Genomic DNA, 14,102 nt, shown 5'->3' with positions numbered 1-14,102 from the left:
CCCGGAGAAATTTTCTGAAATTTCCTTAAATTGTGGCAGTGTCTAGAGAAACAGCAGTATCAGCCACCTTTAAATTAAGCTTCCTGTAGTACTAAAATCAGAGAAAAGATAAGTGCAACATTCAGTTTTGTTCAGCTTCATATGCAAACCCCAACAAGGACAAAGAGGAGGTCTAAAGCTGCATCATGTTCCATTAGGTGTTTCCATGAATCTTCTCATCCACTTTTTAGAGAGTTGCTTCTACCTGTCTGAACACTGGGAGGCCTGATTGACTATAAAATCCAAGATTTCCCTCTAATGTATAATCAGCTTTAAATTCCCTATAACTGGTACCCCTCTACCAGCAAGAGTGAGCCCCCAGGAGCCCCACTGGAAACACTAACTTATCTTCATCTATTTTGAGGTTGGTAGTAATTTTGGTTATTGATTGCTTTGGTCTATAGTTATTATGGGAACTTTCAGGGGCAAGCTATTTGGGAGCAGGAGTGAGCCTGGCAGGGAGACAGAACAGAGTAAGCAAACCCAACAAAAGCCCTTGGGGACTGGAAAAGAGGCCACCTAGTGGTGCTTGAACAGAGTTCAGTTAAGTTTGTCCACTCAAGTCTGCATAGCTCCTGAACAGGGTCCAGTGGGACACTTACTTTTTTGTGGTCCCTTCATAGCATACTATAAGGTTGCATAACCACATTTAGTGGAAAGAAACTTTACTGGATTTAATCCAGTGACATCCTACAAGCAATTACTCATACCCACATAGGTAGTCTCCAGGTCTTGACGACACAATACCCGAAAGCAGGATATACATTTTGTAGGCATCACTTAGATGGGTTTTCTATATTTGGCAGTGATTAGGTTATTAATTAGAAAGGTCAGAGTACTGTTTCCTTCATGATGGCAGAGAAGTCTTGATCTATGATCCCTGTCTAGAATGCCATCTGTTTCTGTGGAAAACCTTCCCTGGTTAGCTTTACCTGAAGGAGTCCAACAGGTGTATACTCCAGGAATCTGGAGGGACCTTTTGAATTGAGAGATGTAGATCCAAGACTCAAGGCCCTAAAGTTTTGTGGTAGAGAAGAACTTGGTATGGTCGTGTCCAGTGGAGTTCAAGAGCAGTCTTCCTTTGGTGTAATTTCCAAAAGACCTAATCTTTGGGTTCTAGGTTGTGAAAGATCTGGTTGTCATCAATTGGTGGGTCACAAAGGGCTTCTTTAACCTGATGAAAATATGCTTTGGCATAATGCACTAAAGTCCTGCACTACTAAGTCATGTCAGAGTTTATAAAAGTGGAAGATAAATGAGGTTCTGTTATCAGGGGCATACATCTTCCTGTAACTATTTCATATGGGGCCAATCTGTTTTCCAGCAGGAGTGGATCTGATTGCCATCAATTGAGAATACCTTTGACCAGGGCAATCCAATTGATTCAGTTAGCTTTGCCTAATGCAACTGTGTTTAAAATATCTTTATAAATGGTTTTACAATGTGTCTAGTGAAATGAGTATCTCTTTATCTCTATCTATAAATTTTATACAGGCTGGGTGCAGTGGTTCACACCTGTAATCTCAACACTTTGGGAGGCTCAGGTGGCTGGAATGCTTGAGCCCAGGAGTTCAAGGTCAGCCTGGGCAACATGGTGAAACTCCATCACTACAAAAAGTACAAAAATTAGCCAGGTATGGTGGCGCACGCCTGTGGTCCCAACTACTCAGGGGGTAAGGCAGGAGGATCCTTTGAACACAGGAAGTTGAGGCTGCAGTGAGCTGTGATGGCACAACTGCACTCCAGCCTGGGTGACAGAGCGAATCATTGTCTCAGAAAAAAAAAAAAGGAAAAGAAAATTTTATACAATTTCTGAAACACATATTAATAACATATCCATAGACTATAACTCAAACAAAGCTTAGCATTATTATTTGACAGTGCTTCCAGAAAAGTCTCTGGAGATTTTCTCAAGAATTCCTCACAAGGGAAAAAAAAAAAAATATATATATATATATATTTTTTTTGAGATGAGCCCCTGCTCTGTTGCCCAGTCTGGAAAGCAGTGATGTGATCATAGCTGAATGCAGCCTCAAACTCCTGGGTTTAAGTGATCCTCCCATCTCAGCCTCCCAAGTAGCTAAAACTACAGACATATACCACCATGCCTGGCTGATTTATTTATTTTGTTTTTTTAGAGAGATGGGGGTCTCACTATGTTGCCATGGTCTTGAACTCCTGGCCTCAAGAGATCCTCCTGCTGCAGTCTCCCAAGTTGCTGGAATTATAGGCACAAGCTATTAAACCCAGCGAAAAAATATTTTCTAATAGCTTATTAAGTAGTGTTATAACATCAGCCTTCCTGTGTGGGAACAGTTCTATAAAACCAGAAAAGATGCACTGAAGGGGCAGTTAAGTGAAATCCATTTGTAAGTGTTCAAATGATCCAGTGGGTGCTGGAAATGTGTTGCCTGAGATTTTTATTGTCTTGCTAGAATTATGAGTTTGACAAATCAAACTTTTTTTTTTTTTTTTTTTTTTTTGAGATAGGGTCTTACTGTGTTGCCTAGGCTAAAGTGCAGTAATGTCATTATGGCTCACTGTAGCCTTGACCTCCCAGGCTCAAGCAATCTTCCCATCTCAGCCTCCCAAGTAGCTGGGTCAACAGACGCTCACCGCCATGCTGGGTTAATTTTTAAATTGTTCTGAAAAGACAGGGTCTCACTCTGTTGCCCAGGCTGGTCTTGAACTCTTGGGCTCAAGTGATCCCCCTGCCTTGGCCTCCTAAAGATCTGGGATTTTAGGTTTGAGTTACCATGCCTGGCCCCAAACATTTCTTGAAACCATTTCAGCAATTCTATTTATTTATTTATTTATTTTGAAATGGAATCTCGCTCTGTCGCCCGGGCTGGAGTGCAGCGATGTGATCTCGGCTCACTGCAACCTCCATCTCCCAGGTTCAAGTGATTCTTCTGCCTCAGCCTCCCAAGTAGCTGGGCTTACAGGCACGCGTCAACATCCCTGGCTAATTTTTGTATTTTTTGTAGAGATGGGGTTTCATCATGTTGGCCAGGCTAGTCTCGAACTCCTGACTTCAGGTGATCTGCCCACCTCGGCCTCCCAAAGTGCTGGGATTACAGGCATCAGCTTCCACACCCAGCCCATTTTAGCAATTTTAGAGCAGTCACCTTGTCAATATTTTGTCATCATTTCTGTCATTTTATCTCTTCCATGATGAGTCATGGAGTGCAGTAATCTAATAATGGAAGCTTTAAGGACTCAAGAAGGACGAGGAGGCCATCGGGACTCCTTATGAGTCCACACTTAACATTGGATTTACATCCTTTTAAATACCAATTTCATTTCTCCAATTCAGGTGCATAGCACTGTTTATTAAATAGGTTATCATAGGTAACTTGACTTGGATCAATCTTTGGAGTTCATTTAAATTGTATATCTTACCAATTTCAGTACTGGCTGACTTAGCATAAAAATCTGCCAAATCATTTGTTTTAATTTTCAATTATTTTTTATTCTGCTTACTACTGAGTTAGCAATTTTATGAACCAGTTTCTTCATTGGAATTCTGGAAATTCTTCCCCAGTCCAATGGTATGATCTTATGACGATGAAACACTTTAGGCTTATAGTTGCTCAGGAAAGTAGCAGAGTAAAAAACCACCTGTAGATGACAAGACTTTACATGGTCATGGTTAAAGATCTCATGAGAATTCATTACAATAATGACACAATTGACAAGGAAATTTGGTTATTTCTGTTGCAAACATTTTAAGATAATAACTAAAATTGTGACTGATAGTGCTATACCAGGAATACTAGATTTTTATGAATTTTATACAGTTTCTGAAATACATATTAATAACACATCCGTAGACTATATCTTGAAGAAGATTTAGCATTAATTGTATTTGACAATGCTTCCCATATAATTTAATATATAAAATAGGCCTAATTAGTTTAATGTCTCTCTTTTTACAAGAAGAAATATCCTTTTGAGATGTTCCAAGGGTTCATCTGAAAAATTCCAAAGTTAATTTGCAGTCAAGAAAAATACTTAATTTAGGATATGATTTTGGGGCCAGGCACGGTGGCTCACGCCTGTAATCTCAGCACTTTGGGAGGCTGAGTTGGGTGGATCATTTCAGGTCAGGAGTTCAAGCCTAGCCTGCCCAACATGGTGAAACCCCATCTCTACCAAAAATATTTTAAAAACTTGCCTAGTGTGGTGGTGTGTGCCTGTAATGCCAGCTACTCAGGAGAATCACTTGAACCTGGGAGGCAGAGGTTGCAGTGAGTCGAGATCATGCCACTGCACTCCAGCCTGGACAACAAAGCAAGACTCTGTCTCAAAAAAAAAAAAATGAATATGACTTTGGGAAGTTTCTAAATGCTTGGTTTTTTTTTTTTTTTTTTTTTTTTTTTTTGAGACAGAGTCTTGTTCGATCACCCAGGCTGGAGTGCAGTGGCATGATCTCAGCTCACTGCAACCTCTGCTTCCTGGGTTCAAGTGATTCTCCTGTCTCAGCCTCCCCAGTAACTGGGATTACAGGTGCGTGCCACCAGGCCAAGCTAACTTTTTGTACTTTTAGTAGAGACGATATTTCACCATGTTGCCCAGGCTGGTCTCAAACTCCTGACCTCAAGTTATCCACTTGCCTCAGCCTCCCAGAGTGCTGGGATTACAGGCATGAGCCACTGCCCCCAGCCCAAAATAAGATAATTTAGCCCAGTGCGGTGGCATGCACCAGTAGTCCCAGCTACTCAGGAGGCTGATGTGGGAGGATCGCTTGAGCCCAGGAGGTCCAAACCGCAGTAAGTTGTGATTGCACCAGTGCACTCTAGCCTGGGTGACAGAGCAAGACTCTGTCTCAAAATAAAAATAAAATAAGATAATAAATAAATAAATAAATAAAAATACAGAAAGTTAAATACTTATAGAAAGACCTTAGCTCTTTTAATAAAGAAAACTCAGTTTTCTTAAGTGATCAAAAACCTAATAAAGACAACCTGGAGTATAGGAAATTAATTTGGTAAAGCACAGAATCTTTGTTTCCTAGGCCAATTACCTAAAAGATAAATTTCCTATTAAGAGCAGACCAATACTCAAAGAAAATTTGTGGTTTTAAAAGAGAGGTCCAAGTTCTAGTTTTGCATCCATGTACTTTTTACATCAATGCTCAAGATAGCATTAATTTCAAAATTTTAGAAAAACTTACAAATCATTTTCTTCCAATCTTTTTTTTTTTTTTGAGATGGAGTCTCGCTGTGTCGCCCAGGCTGGAGTGCAGTGGCACATCTCAGCTCACTGCAAGCTCCACCTCCCAGGTTCACGCCATTCTCCTGCCTCAGCCTCCTGAGTAGCTGGGACTACAGGCGCCCGCCACCACGCCCGGCTAATTTTTTGTATTTTTAGTAGAGATGGGGTTTCATCATGTTAGCCAGGATGGTCTCGATCTCCTGACCTCGTGATCCGCCTGCCTCAGCCTCCCAAAGTGCTGGAATTACAGGCGTGAGCCACTGCGCCCAGCCATTTTCTTCCAATCTTAGCCAGCTTAATCACGCATATAATTACTTTCACAAGATTTATCCTCCACAAGCCTTCTACAACTTTCTTATCCATTCAACTTTTGTCCTATACTTTTTCCTCTTCTCATTTTGGAGCAACCAGTTATCCTACATTAGGACAAAAATTTCTCTTTTCCCCCTTAACAAAATAAAACATTCTCATATCTTATAGCTTTTTCTTACCAAAAGCAGTTTTTGCCCTCTTATATAATTGCTTATAGAATTGTTTCCCTTATTATTTTATTAATAATATATTAATTATTAGTTATTAATATATTATAAATAACATTATGTGTTAAGAATTCTAAATAATAAAGAAATATATATTAATATATGTCAATATATCCTTAGATTAATTAGAATTCTTAACCCTTAGTGACCTTAATTTCCAGTGAACACTAGGAAGCAAGCAAAAATTGTGAACTGTCTGTCACACCAGCAATCTGTAGATCAATAGTCTGTGAATAATAATTTCTAGAAGCATGTAGTTCCCCATAGTACAATCTGTCATTGTGGCACAGAACATTTTTAGTAACAGTCCCAAATATTTTTAGTCTCTTGGTAATAAGAAATTGTAGAGGAGGCAACATTTAATCTCTATCCTCTTAGATCTTTTTTTACTTTTGAGACGTGGTCTTGCTCTGTCACATAGGCTAGAGTGCAGTGTTGTGAACACACGGCTCACTGCAGCCTTGACCTTCTGGGCTCAAGAGATCCTCCCACCTCAGCCTCCCGAATGTTAGGTTTTGAAGGGAAGGCGAGGGTTAGAGAAAGACACACACACAGAAAGAGGGCGGCTCAACAGCAAATGCAGGCTTTATGCCCAGCATAAAATCTACAGAAGTAGGAACCAGCCTAATGCCAGAGCCCACAGCTGCTTACAGGCTGGGGGTACTTATAGGTATGGGCGGGAGGGGTCTGGGCAGTATGGCTTGTTGCCTGGCAGGCTACTGATAAGACGTTCTCATGATGAGGCTGTTTTGCCCTTGTCTCGGTGGGATGCCATTGTGGTGTTTCTTGGACTTATGCCCAGCAAGATATGATAGGGATGTTTCTTTAGTTGGGCATTTGTCTGCCTTGTGGTCAGGTGGTTAGGAAGGATGTTTCTCTCGACCCAAACCCCCATGAAATGTTTCACTTTGACCAAGGTCTGTAAAATAATGGGGAGCTTACAAAATGGTGCAGTTGGGACTAACACCAAGTAGCTGAGACCACAGGTATGTGCCACCATGCCCACCCAAATTTTTAGTTTTGTAGAGACAGGGTCTGGCTATGTTGCCTAAGCTGATCTTGAATTCTTAGGCTCAAGTGGTCCTCCTACCTCAGCCTCCCAAAGTGCTGCCATGTGTGACCTGCCATGCCTGGCCCTATCTTATGTTTTGTTTCTTTCATCTTGACTATTCTATGCACCTCATATAAGTGAAATCATACGGTATTCGTCCTTTGTGTCTGGCGTATTTCACTTAGCATAATGTTTTTGAGACTTATCCATGGTACAATTTTGTGCCTGTATAGTGTTCTATTGTTGGACGTGGAAGTCTTTTCAATCTTTCACTATTACAAACTGTGCCACAATATCCTTGGATGGACTTATCTTTGTGTATTTGTGTTCGTATTTTTGGCTCAGAGGGTTCGGAGACTTTTACGTTTTATTTAAAATTATTTCCCCATCCAGATCATGATGCAAATGCCTGCCCTTCCTCAACATCATCCCTTCCCCCTTGGCTGAAATGGTTAGGCCAGAGTAGGTGCTAGGGCCCGGAAGCAGGAATTCTGACCAGGCTACCTTAAAGGGTGACAAGAACACCACTTAGAGTGATTGCTTTCATAAAGTCAGCATCAGCTCTCCAGAGCGCTTTCCCACATTCTGTTTCAACACCCAGCATCAACAAGGAGTTAAGTGTCTGGCACAATCCCAGGGAAGGATTCCTCCGGGCTGTGCTTAAACCAGTAGACCACGTTTGGAAGATTTGCTTTACCAGCCTGGCCATGTTCAGAAACTCTCCAAATCCTAAAACCTGACATCTACAAGTTTCTCAAAACTCATCTAATCCAATATGCTCGACCCTTAGTATGGAGATTGGGCTACTGAGGTTCAGAGGGAGATGAGACCAGCTAAGGTCAACTCAGAAATAGGGTGACTAGTTGTTCCCATTTACCTGGGACTTTCCCCATTCTAGCACTGAAAGTCCTATATCCGAAAAGCCCCTCAGCCCTGGGCAGTCCTCCGGTCAGCCTCTGGAGCCAGGATACAGCCAAGATCAGACCCATGAGTTTTTAGTTCTGGGCCCTCCTCCTTATACCCGCCTTTTCAGCCCTGCTTCCAGCCCCTACACAAAAGGAATGATTTGCACTCTGATTGCCCTTCCAGACGGGAAAGCTGAAGCGCTACTTCACGGACCTGGAGGCCTTGGCCATGGTCACTGCTGCTTTCTGCCATGACATTGACCACAGAGGCACCAATAACCTCTACCAGATGAAGTGAGTCAGCCTCCCTCCCCACCCCCAGCCCCCCGGATTCATTATCCAGCTCTGTGTGGCCCCCAGGCAGACTCACTGGCCAACAGGGAAGTCTTGTGGTCCACAGCCTCCCACTGCCTTCTGCCCTTGGGATCTGGGTCTCATCTTGTAGCAGCCAGAATAATGACCCCCCTCCCTGCCAAAGATTCCAGATCTCAAATCCCTGAGCTGGGGAATATGTTGCCTTACATTCAAAAGGGACTGTGCAGATGTGATTAAGTCGAGGATCTTGAGATACAGGGATTATTCATTCGAGTGGGCCTCATGTGGTCCCAAGGTCCTTATAAGAGGGAAGCAGAAGGTCAGAGAGGAGAGAGGATGCTACCCTGCTGGCTTTGAAGATGGAGGCATGGCCTACAAGCAAGGAATGCAGGTGGCCTCTAGAAGCTCAAAAGGGCAAGGAAACGGATTCTCCTCTGGAGCCTCCAGAAGGAAAGCAGCCCTAAGGACCCATTTCAGACTCCATACAGAGCTGTAAAATAATACATTTTATTGTTTTAAGCCATTAAGTTTGTGGCAGTTTGTTATAGCAGCCATAGAAAATGAATGCATTAAACTCCTTCACTTGTCTCCTTCCCTGTCCTACCTGCTGCACTAATTTGAGCCAAGATGTTAATAACCAGTAATGATTCATTCACTCATCTCGTATTTATAGTGCTTCTAATATAGTGTGGTAGGCTCTATGCTAGGCAAAAAAGGTGCTCTGATGAGCAAAACAGCTCCTGTCCTCACAGAGCTTATATTTCAGACAGCCCATAAAGCATAGTCCTTGAACCATGATCTCATTGGATCCTCACAGCCACCCAGTGGGCTGGGCAGAGCCTACTTACAGATGAGAAAACCGAGTCTCCGCTCAGGGCCGATGGCCTGTAAGTCATTAACAAGCTCTGAATTCATGCTGCTCTGAGTCTTCTCAATACTTTCATGCTGCTCTGGGGCTAGAGATTGGGTTTACATTTTACATTTTGAGAATCTAAATACTTAGCACAGTGTGTGGCACATAGCAAGTGCTCAACAAATAATTGTTGAATACAGAAATGAATAAATACACAGCTTGCGGAAATTCAGTTGTTTCCTTCAAGACTTGGATGTGAAGAATCAGGGCTAGATGATCTTGAAGCATGGCCCAATGCTAATGTCCCTAAAATCCCTTATGGCATTGTGTGTGTTTGTGACTTTTTCTATGGAAGGGGTCCATGCTATTTAGTAGATTCTTTAATGAGTTCATGACCCAAAAGTAACTTGGAATCCCTTGTGGAGGAGGCTGCAGACTGAGTCAGGAGACTTGATGTTTGGTCCTAATTTTCTATTGTCCACTCCACATTGATTCTCTCTCTTTCTCATTCAGATCCCAGAACCCACTGGCCAAGCTCCATGGGTCCTCCATCTTGGAAAGACACCACTTGGAGTTTGGCAAAACACTGCTCAGAGACGAGGTAGGACGAGGGCCAAGGGTGTACAGGCTGTGGGGCCCGGAACAGAGGTTCTATTTCACAAGGAGCCTGAGTGTGCCCAGGGAGCATTCTTTCCATTGGCCTGGGCTGCCTCTGCCATCATCTGGGGTGGCCATTGGTGGGTGGGTGACTTTACTGCCAGCATCAATTCTCTCCCATCTCGCCTCTCTTTTTTTCTTTAGAGCCTGAATATCTTTCAAAACCTCAATCGTCGACAGCATGAGCATGCCATCCACATGATGGACATTGCGATCATTGCCACAGACCTCGCCCTGTATTTCAAGTTGGTATATCTTCTCATTTTAATAGTAAAAGTAACAATGATTATATGTATGCATATATATATACATATATATATATATATATTTTTTTTTTTTTTTTGAGACAGGATCTCACTCTGTTGCCCAGGCTAGAGTGCAGTGGCACCATCACAGCTCACTGCCTCCTGGGCTCAAGGGATCCTCCTACCTCAGCCTCCTGAGTGGCTGGGACTACAGGAACACCACCACTCCTGGATAATTTTTTAATTTGCTGTAAAGATGGGTTCTCACTATGTTACCCAGGCTGATCTCAAACTCCTGGTCTCAAGCCATCCTTCTGAATCAGCCTCCCAAAGTATTGGGATTACAGGCATGAGCCACTGCACCCAGCAACAATATAATAACAATAATAATAACAAACATCATAGTTCCAATTAATTTAGCATATACTATATGTCAGGTACAACATGTGTGTTATGGACACATTGATTCTTGCTACAAGCCTGTGAGTTAGATATTATTACCCTCATTGTACAGATGGGAACACTGAGATTCAGGACAAGAGATTTGCTAAGAGTAGGTAACAAATCAATGGCAAAGACTTAGGTTAAACCTAGGTCTTCACTCCTGGGCCTCGGTTCTTTCAACCTTGTTTTGTGAATTTTGTTGATTTAATAGCCTCCATCTGAATCAGCAAATGTTAGCAGCTCAGGTGTTGCCTTATTCTAAGACTTGCTCCCTTTACTAGACTGATGTGTTTTGTAGGAAGAGGACGATGTTCCAAAAGATTGTGGATCAGTCTAAGACATACGAGAGTGAACAGGAGTGGACACAGTACATGATGCTGGAGCAGACACGGAAGGAAATCGTTATGTGAGTTGGGATGGGGTTAAAACCTGATCCTCTTAGGCTTAGGATCATGAGGTGAGACGCACTGACAGCTCTTGTTGCTCTCAACAAGCCTTGGGACCATTTCATTTTGGAGGCCTTCAACATATGAAAAAAATGAAGTTATGCCAAATTCCAATTGCACAAGCTATATGTTTAATCTTTATTTTAGCGCTAAAAATGCAAGACAGTATATTATTATTTATCTGAATAAAAAAATATGTTATTTGAAGTAGTTCAATCATAATACCTAAGATTTGGGTGGTAAACTGATATAACTTTCAAGTTTTTGATACAACAGAAAGCACTATAGCAATTAGGGGTTTTTGTTTTGTTTTGTTTTTTTTGGGTCACGCTCTGTCGCCCAGGCTGGAGTGTAGTGGTGCGATCTCGGCTCACTGCAACTTCCGCCTCCCAGGTTCAAGCGATTCTCCTGCCTCAGCCTGCCTAGTAGCTGGGATTACAGGCACCCACCACCACACCCAGCTGATTTTTGTATTTTTAGTCAAGACTGGGTTTTGCCATGTTGCCCAGGCTGGTTTTAAACTCCTGACCTCAAGTGATACACCCACCTCTGTCTCTCAGAGTGCTGGGATTACAGGCGTGAGCCATCATGCCCAGCCCGAGTTAAAGTTTGAGTGATAGTTAATGTGTCATTCAAAACATATAGGCTTAATTTTTAATGTATTCCTTTACATAGGACAATATCCCACAATATAGCTGTGCTAGTCACAAATTGATTCTGGTTGGTATGAAATTTACAGTGCATGGTCTGGCATGGTTGGTAATGGGACTCAAATTTAAGTTGTCTGGTGAATGTCTTTTTTCAGTTTTCTCAATGTGCTTTCATGATTCACCTCAAGTGACAATGGGGTGAGAAGTGTAAATTTGAGGCCTTTTATGAATATGTGGCCCAAGCCAAATGGTCCCCTGGCTCCTCTGTGATGGGTCCTGGGCATTGAAGGCAACGGTCAGGAAAAGTTGCAGGGTAGACAAGGCTGACTAGCCTAGGAAGCATTGGGTTATTTGTTTATCCCCAGATGCTTCTGTGAAAGCGAGGCTTGATTAAGTCACAAGCATTGCAAATGTCTGCAACAGAGAAGAGGAGACCACCGGGACAGGCTCTGGAAAGAGGGGGGTGGCAGCAAGTTGCCACTCCTTCAGCCCTGCAGTTGTCCAACCAGACCTCCCACAAAGGTCCCCTGATTTCTCAACACTTTGGGAGGCCAAGGGGGGTGGATCGCTTAAGCTCAGGAGTGTGAGCCACCACGTCCAGCCACATTTATTTATTTATAATTTCAACTTTTATTATACATTAAAGGATGCATGGGCAGGTTTGTTACATGGGTATATTGTGTGACACTGAGGTTTGGGGTACAAACGATCCTCACCCAGGTAGTGAGCATAGCACTCAGTATGTGGCTTTTTAGCCCACACTCTCCTCTGTCTCCCCTTGTAGTAGTCCCCAGTAACTACTGTTGCCATCTTTGTGTCCATGTATATGTAATGTTTATCTCACACCTGTAAGTGAGAATATGCAGTATTTGGTTTTCCATTCTTGTGTTAATTCGCATAAGGTAATGGCCTCTAACACCATCCATGTTGCTGCAGAGGCCATGATTTTGTTCTTTTCTATGGCTATGTAGTATTCCATGGTGCGTATGTAACACATTTTCTTTATCCAATCCACATTGATGAGCACCTAGGTTGATTCCATGTTTTGCTATTGTGAATAGTGCTGTGATAAACATGTTAGGGCATGTGTCTTTTTGGTAGAACTATTTGTTTTCTTTTGGATACATACCCAATAATGAGATGTTGGGTCAAATGGTAATTCTACTTTAAGTTCTTTGAGGAATCTCCGAACTGCTTTCCACAGTGGCTGAACTAGTTTACATTCTCACCAGCAGTGCATAAGCATTCCTTTTTCTCCACAGCCTTACCAGCATCTGTTATGTTTTGACTTTTTCTTTTTTATTTTTTCTGAGACGGTGTCTCACTCTGTCACCCAGGCTGGAGTGCAGCAGCACGATCTCGGCTCACTGCAACCTCCACCTCCTGGGTTCAAGCAATTCTCGTGCCTCAGCCTCCAGAGTAGCTGGGACTACAGGCACCCGCCACCATTCCCAGCTAAATTTTTTTGTATTTTTTGGTAGAGACGGGGTTTCACCATGTTGGCTAGGTTGGTCTCAAACTCCTGACCTCAAGTGATCTGCCTGCCTCGGCCTTCCAAGGTACCCAGACTTCTTTTGACTTTTTAATAAATGCCATTGTGACTGGTGCCAGATGGTATCTCATTTTGGTTATTTATTTATTGACTTCTGCTTTTGCTTTTCCTTTTTTGAGATGGAATCTTGCTCTGTTGCCCAGGCTGGAGTGCAGTGGCGCAATCTCGGCTCACTGCAACTTCCACTTCCTGAGTTCAAGGGCTTCTCCTGCCTCAGCCTCCTGAGTAGCTGGGATTACAGGCATGCGACAACATGCCCGGCTAATTTTTTTTGTATTTTTAGTAGAGACAGAGTTTCATCATGTTGGTCAGGCTGGTCTTGAGCTCCTGACCTCGTGATCCGCCTGCCTCGGCCTCCCAAAGTGCTGGGATTATAGGCATGAGCCACCATGCCCAGCTGACTTCTATTTTTTCCTAATGTTTTTGTTTTTTTGACTTCCATAGCTGAACATTTCAAAATGGCTCAGCAGAAGGACTAAACAGTTGAAAGGAACACCCTGCTATTGGATAGGAGGACTTGATATTAGAAACTTGTCTATTCTCCCTAATTAATTATTCATTTAAGGGTGATTCCAAAACCAATCAACCAACCAACAAACAAACAAAAAAACCCTGCTTTATTCTGGGGGAATTAGGAAGCTGATTGAAAAATTCTTATGAGAAATGAGTATACAAGAATAACCAGAAAAAGGAAAAAGATAAAAAAGAATAGTCAGAAAATTCTGACATAGAAGAGTAATAATGGTGACCAGCAGAACTAAAGGCAGTTCTGTCCTAGGCAAGAGAAGTCATTCAGATCAAGGGGATGAACTTAAGGACTATGTCTGTGCTCAAAGTGGGTTTTATACTAATGGAGAAAGGTGTAAGTTCATCAGTGGTGTTGGGACAATGGGATGGCCATGAAGTTAGATCTCTATCTCATTCCTTATACCAAAATAAACTCCAGATGTAATAAAAATTTTAAAATAACCAGGGAAAGAAAAGAGAGCACGAAAAAAGCATGGAAGAATTAAGAATAATTTCAGAGCGAGCTTTTCAAAATGTGACATGAAGCTGGGCACAGTGGCTCATGCCTGTAATCCCAACACTTTGGGAGGCTGAGGCAGGCGGATCACCTGAGGTCTGGAGTTGGAGACCAGTCTGGCCAACATGGTGAAACGCCATCTCCACTAAAAATACAAAAATTAGC

General features: G+C 42.5%; 1 protein-coding gene across 2 annotated transcripts in view; it reads left to right on the top strand.

Moving 5' to 3' along the window:
• The window catches only part of PDE6A (phosphodiesterase 6A), a 91,514-nt gene that overhangs the window by 56,212 nt on the left and 21,200 nt on the right, over positions 1 to 14,102 (top strand). For both annotated transcript variants that reach the window (XM_032158335.2, XM_032158334.2), the window contains 4 exons: positions 7,936 to 8,045; positions 9,433 to 9,520; positions 9,721 to 9,821; positions 10,564 to 10,671. In XM_032158335.2, the coding sequence (XP_032014226.1) occupies positions 7,936 to 8,045; positions 9,433 to 9,520; positions 9,721 to 9,821; positions 10,564 to 10,671 (407 nt within the window). The remainder of the gene's footprint in view (positions 1 to 7,935; positions 8,046 to 9,432; positions 9,521 to 9,720; positions 9,822 to 10,563; positions 10,672 to 14,102) is intronic.

This window comes from Hylobates moloch, unplaced genomic scaffold (assembly GCF_009828535.3).
Source record: "Hylobates moloch isolate HMO894 unplaced genomic scaffold, HMol_V3 SCAFFOLD_6, whole genome shotgun sequence".
NCBI classification, from domain to species: Eukaryota; Metazoa; Chordata; class Mammalia; order Primates; family Hylobatidae; genus Hylobates; species Hylobates moloch.
Note: the sequence above shows the minus strand (reverse complement) of the source record. Positions and strands in the feature narration are given on the sequence as shown.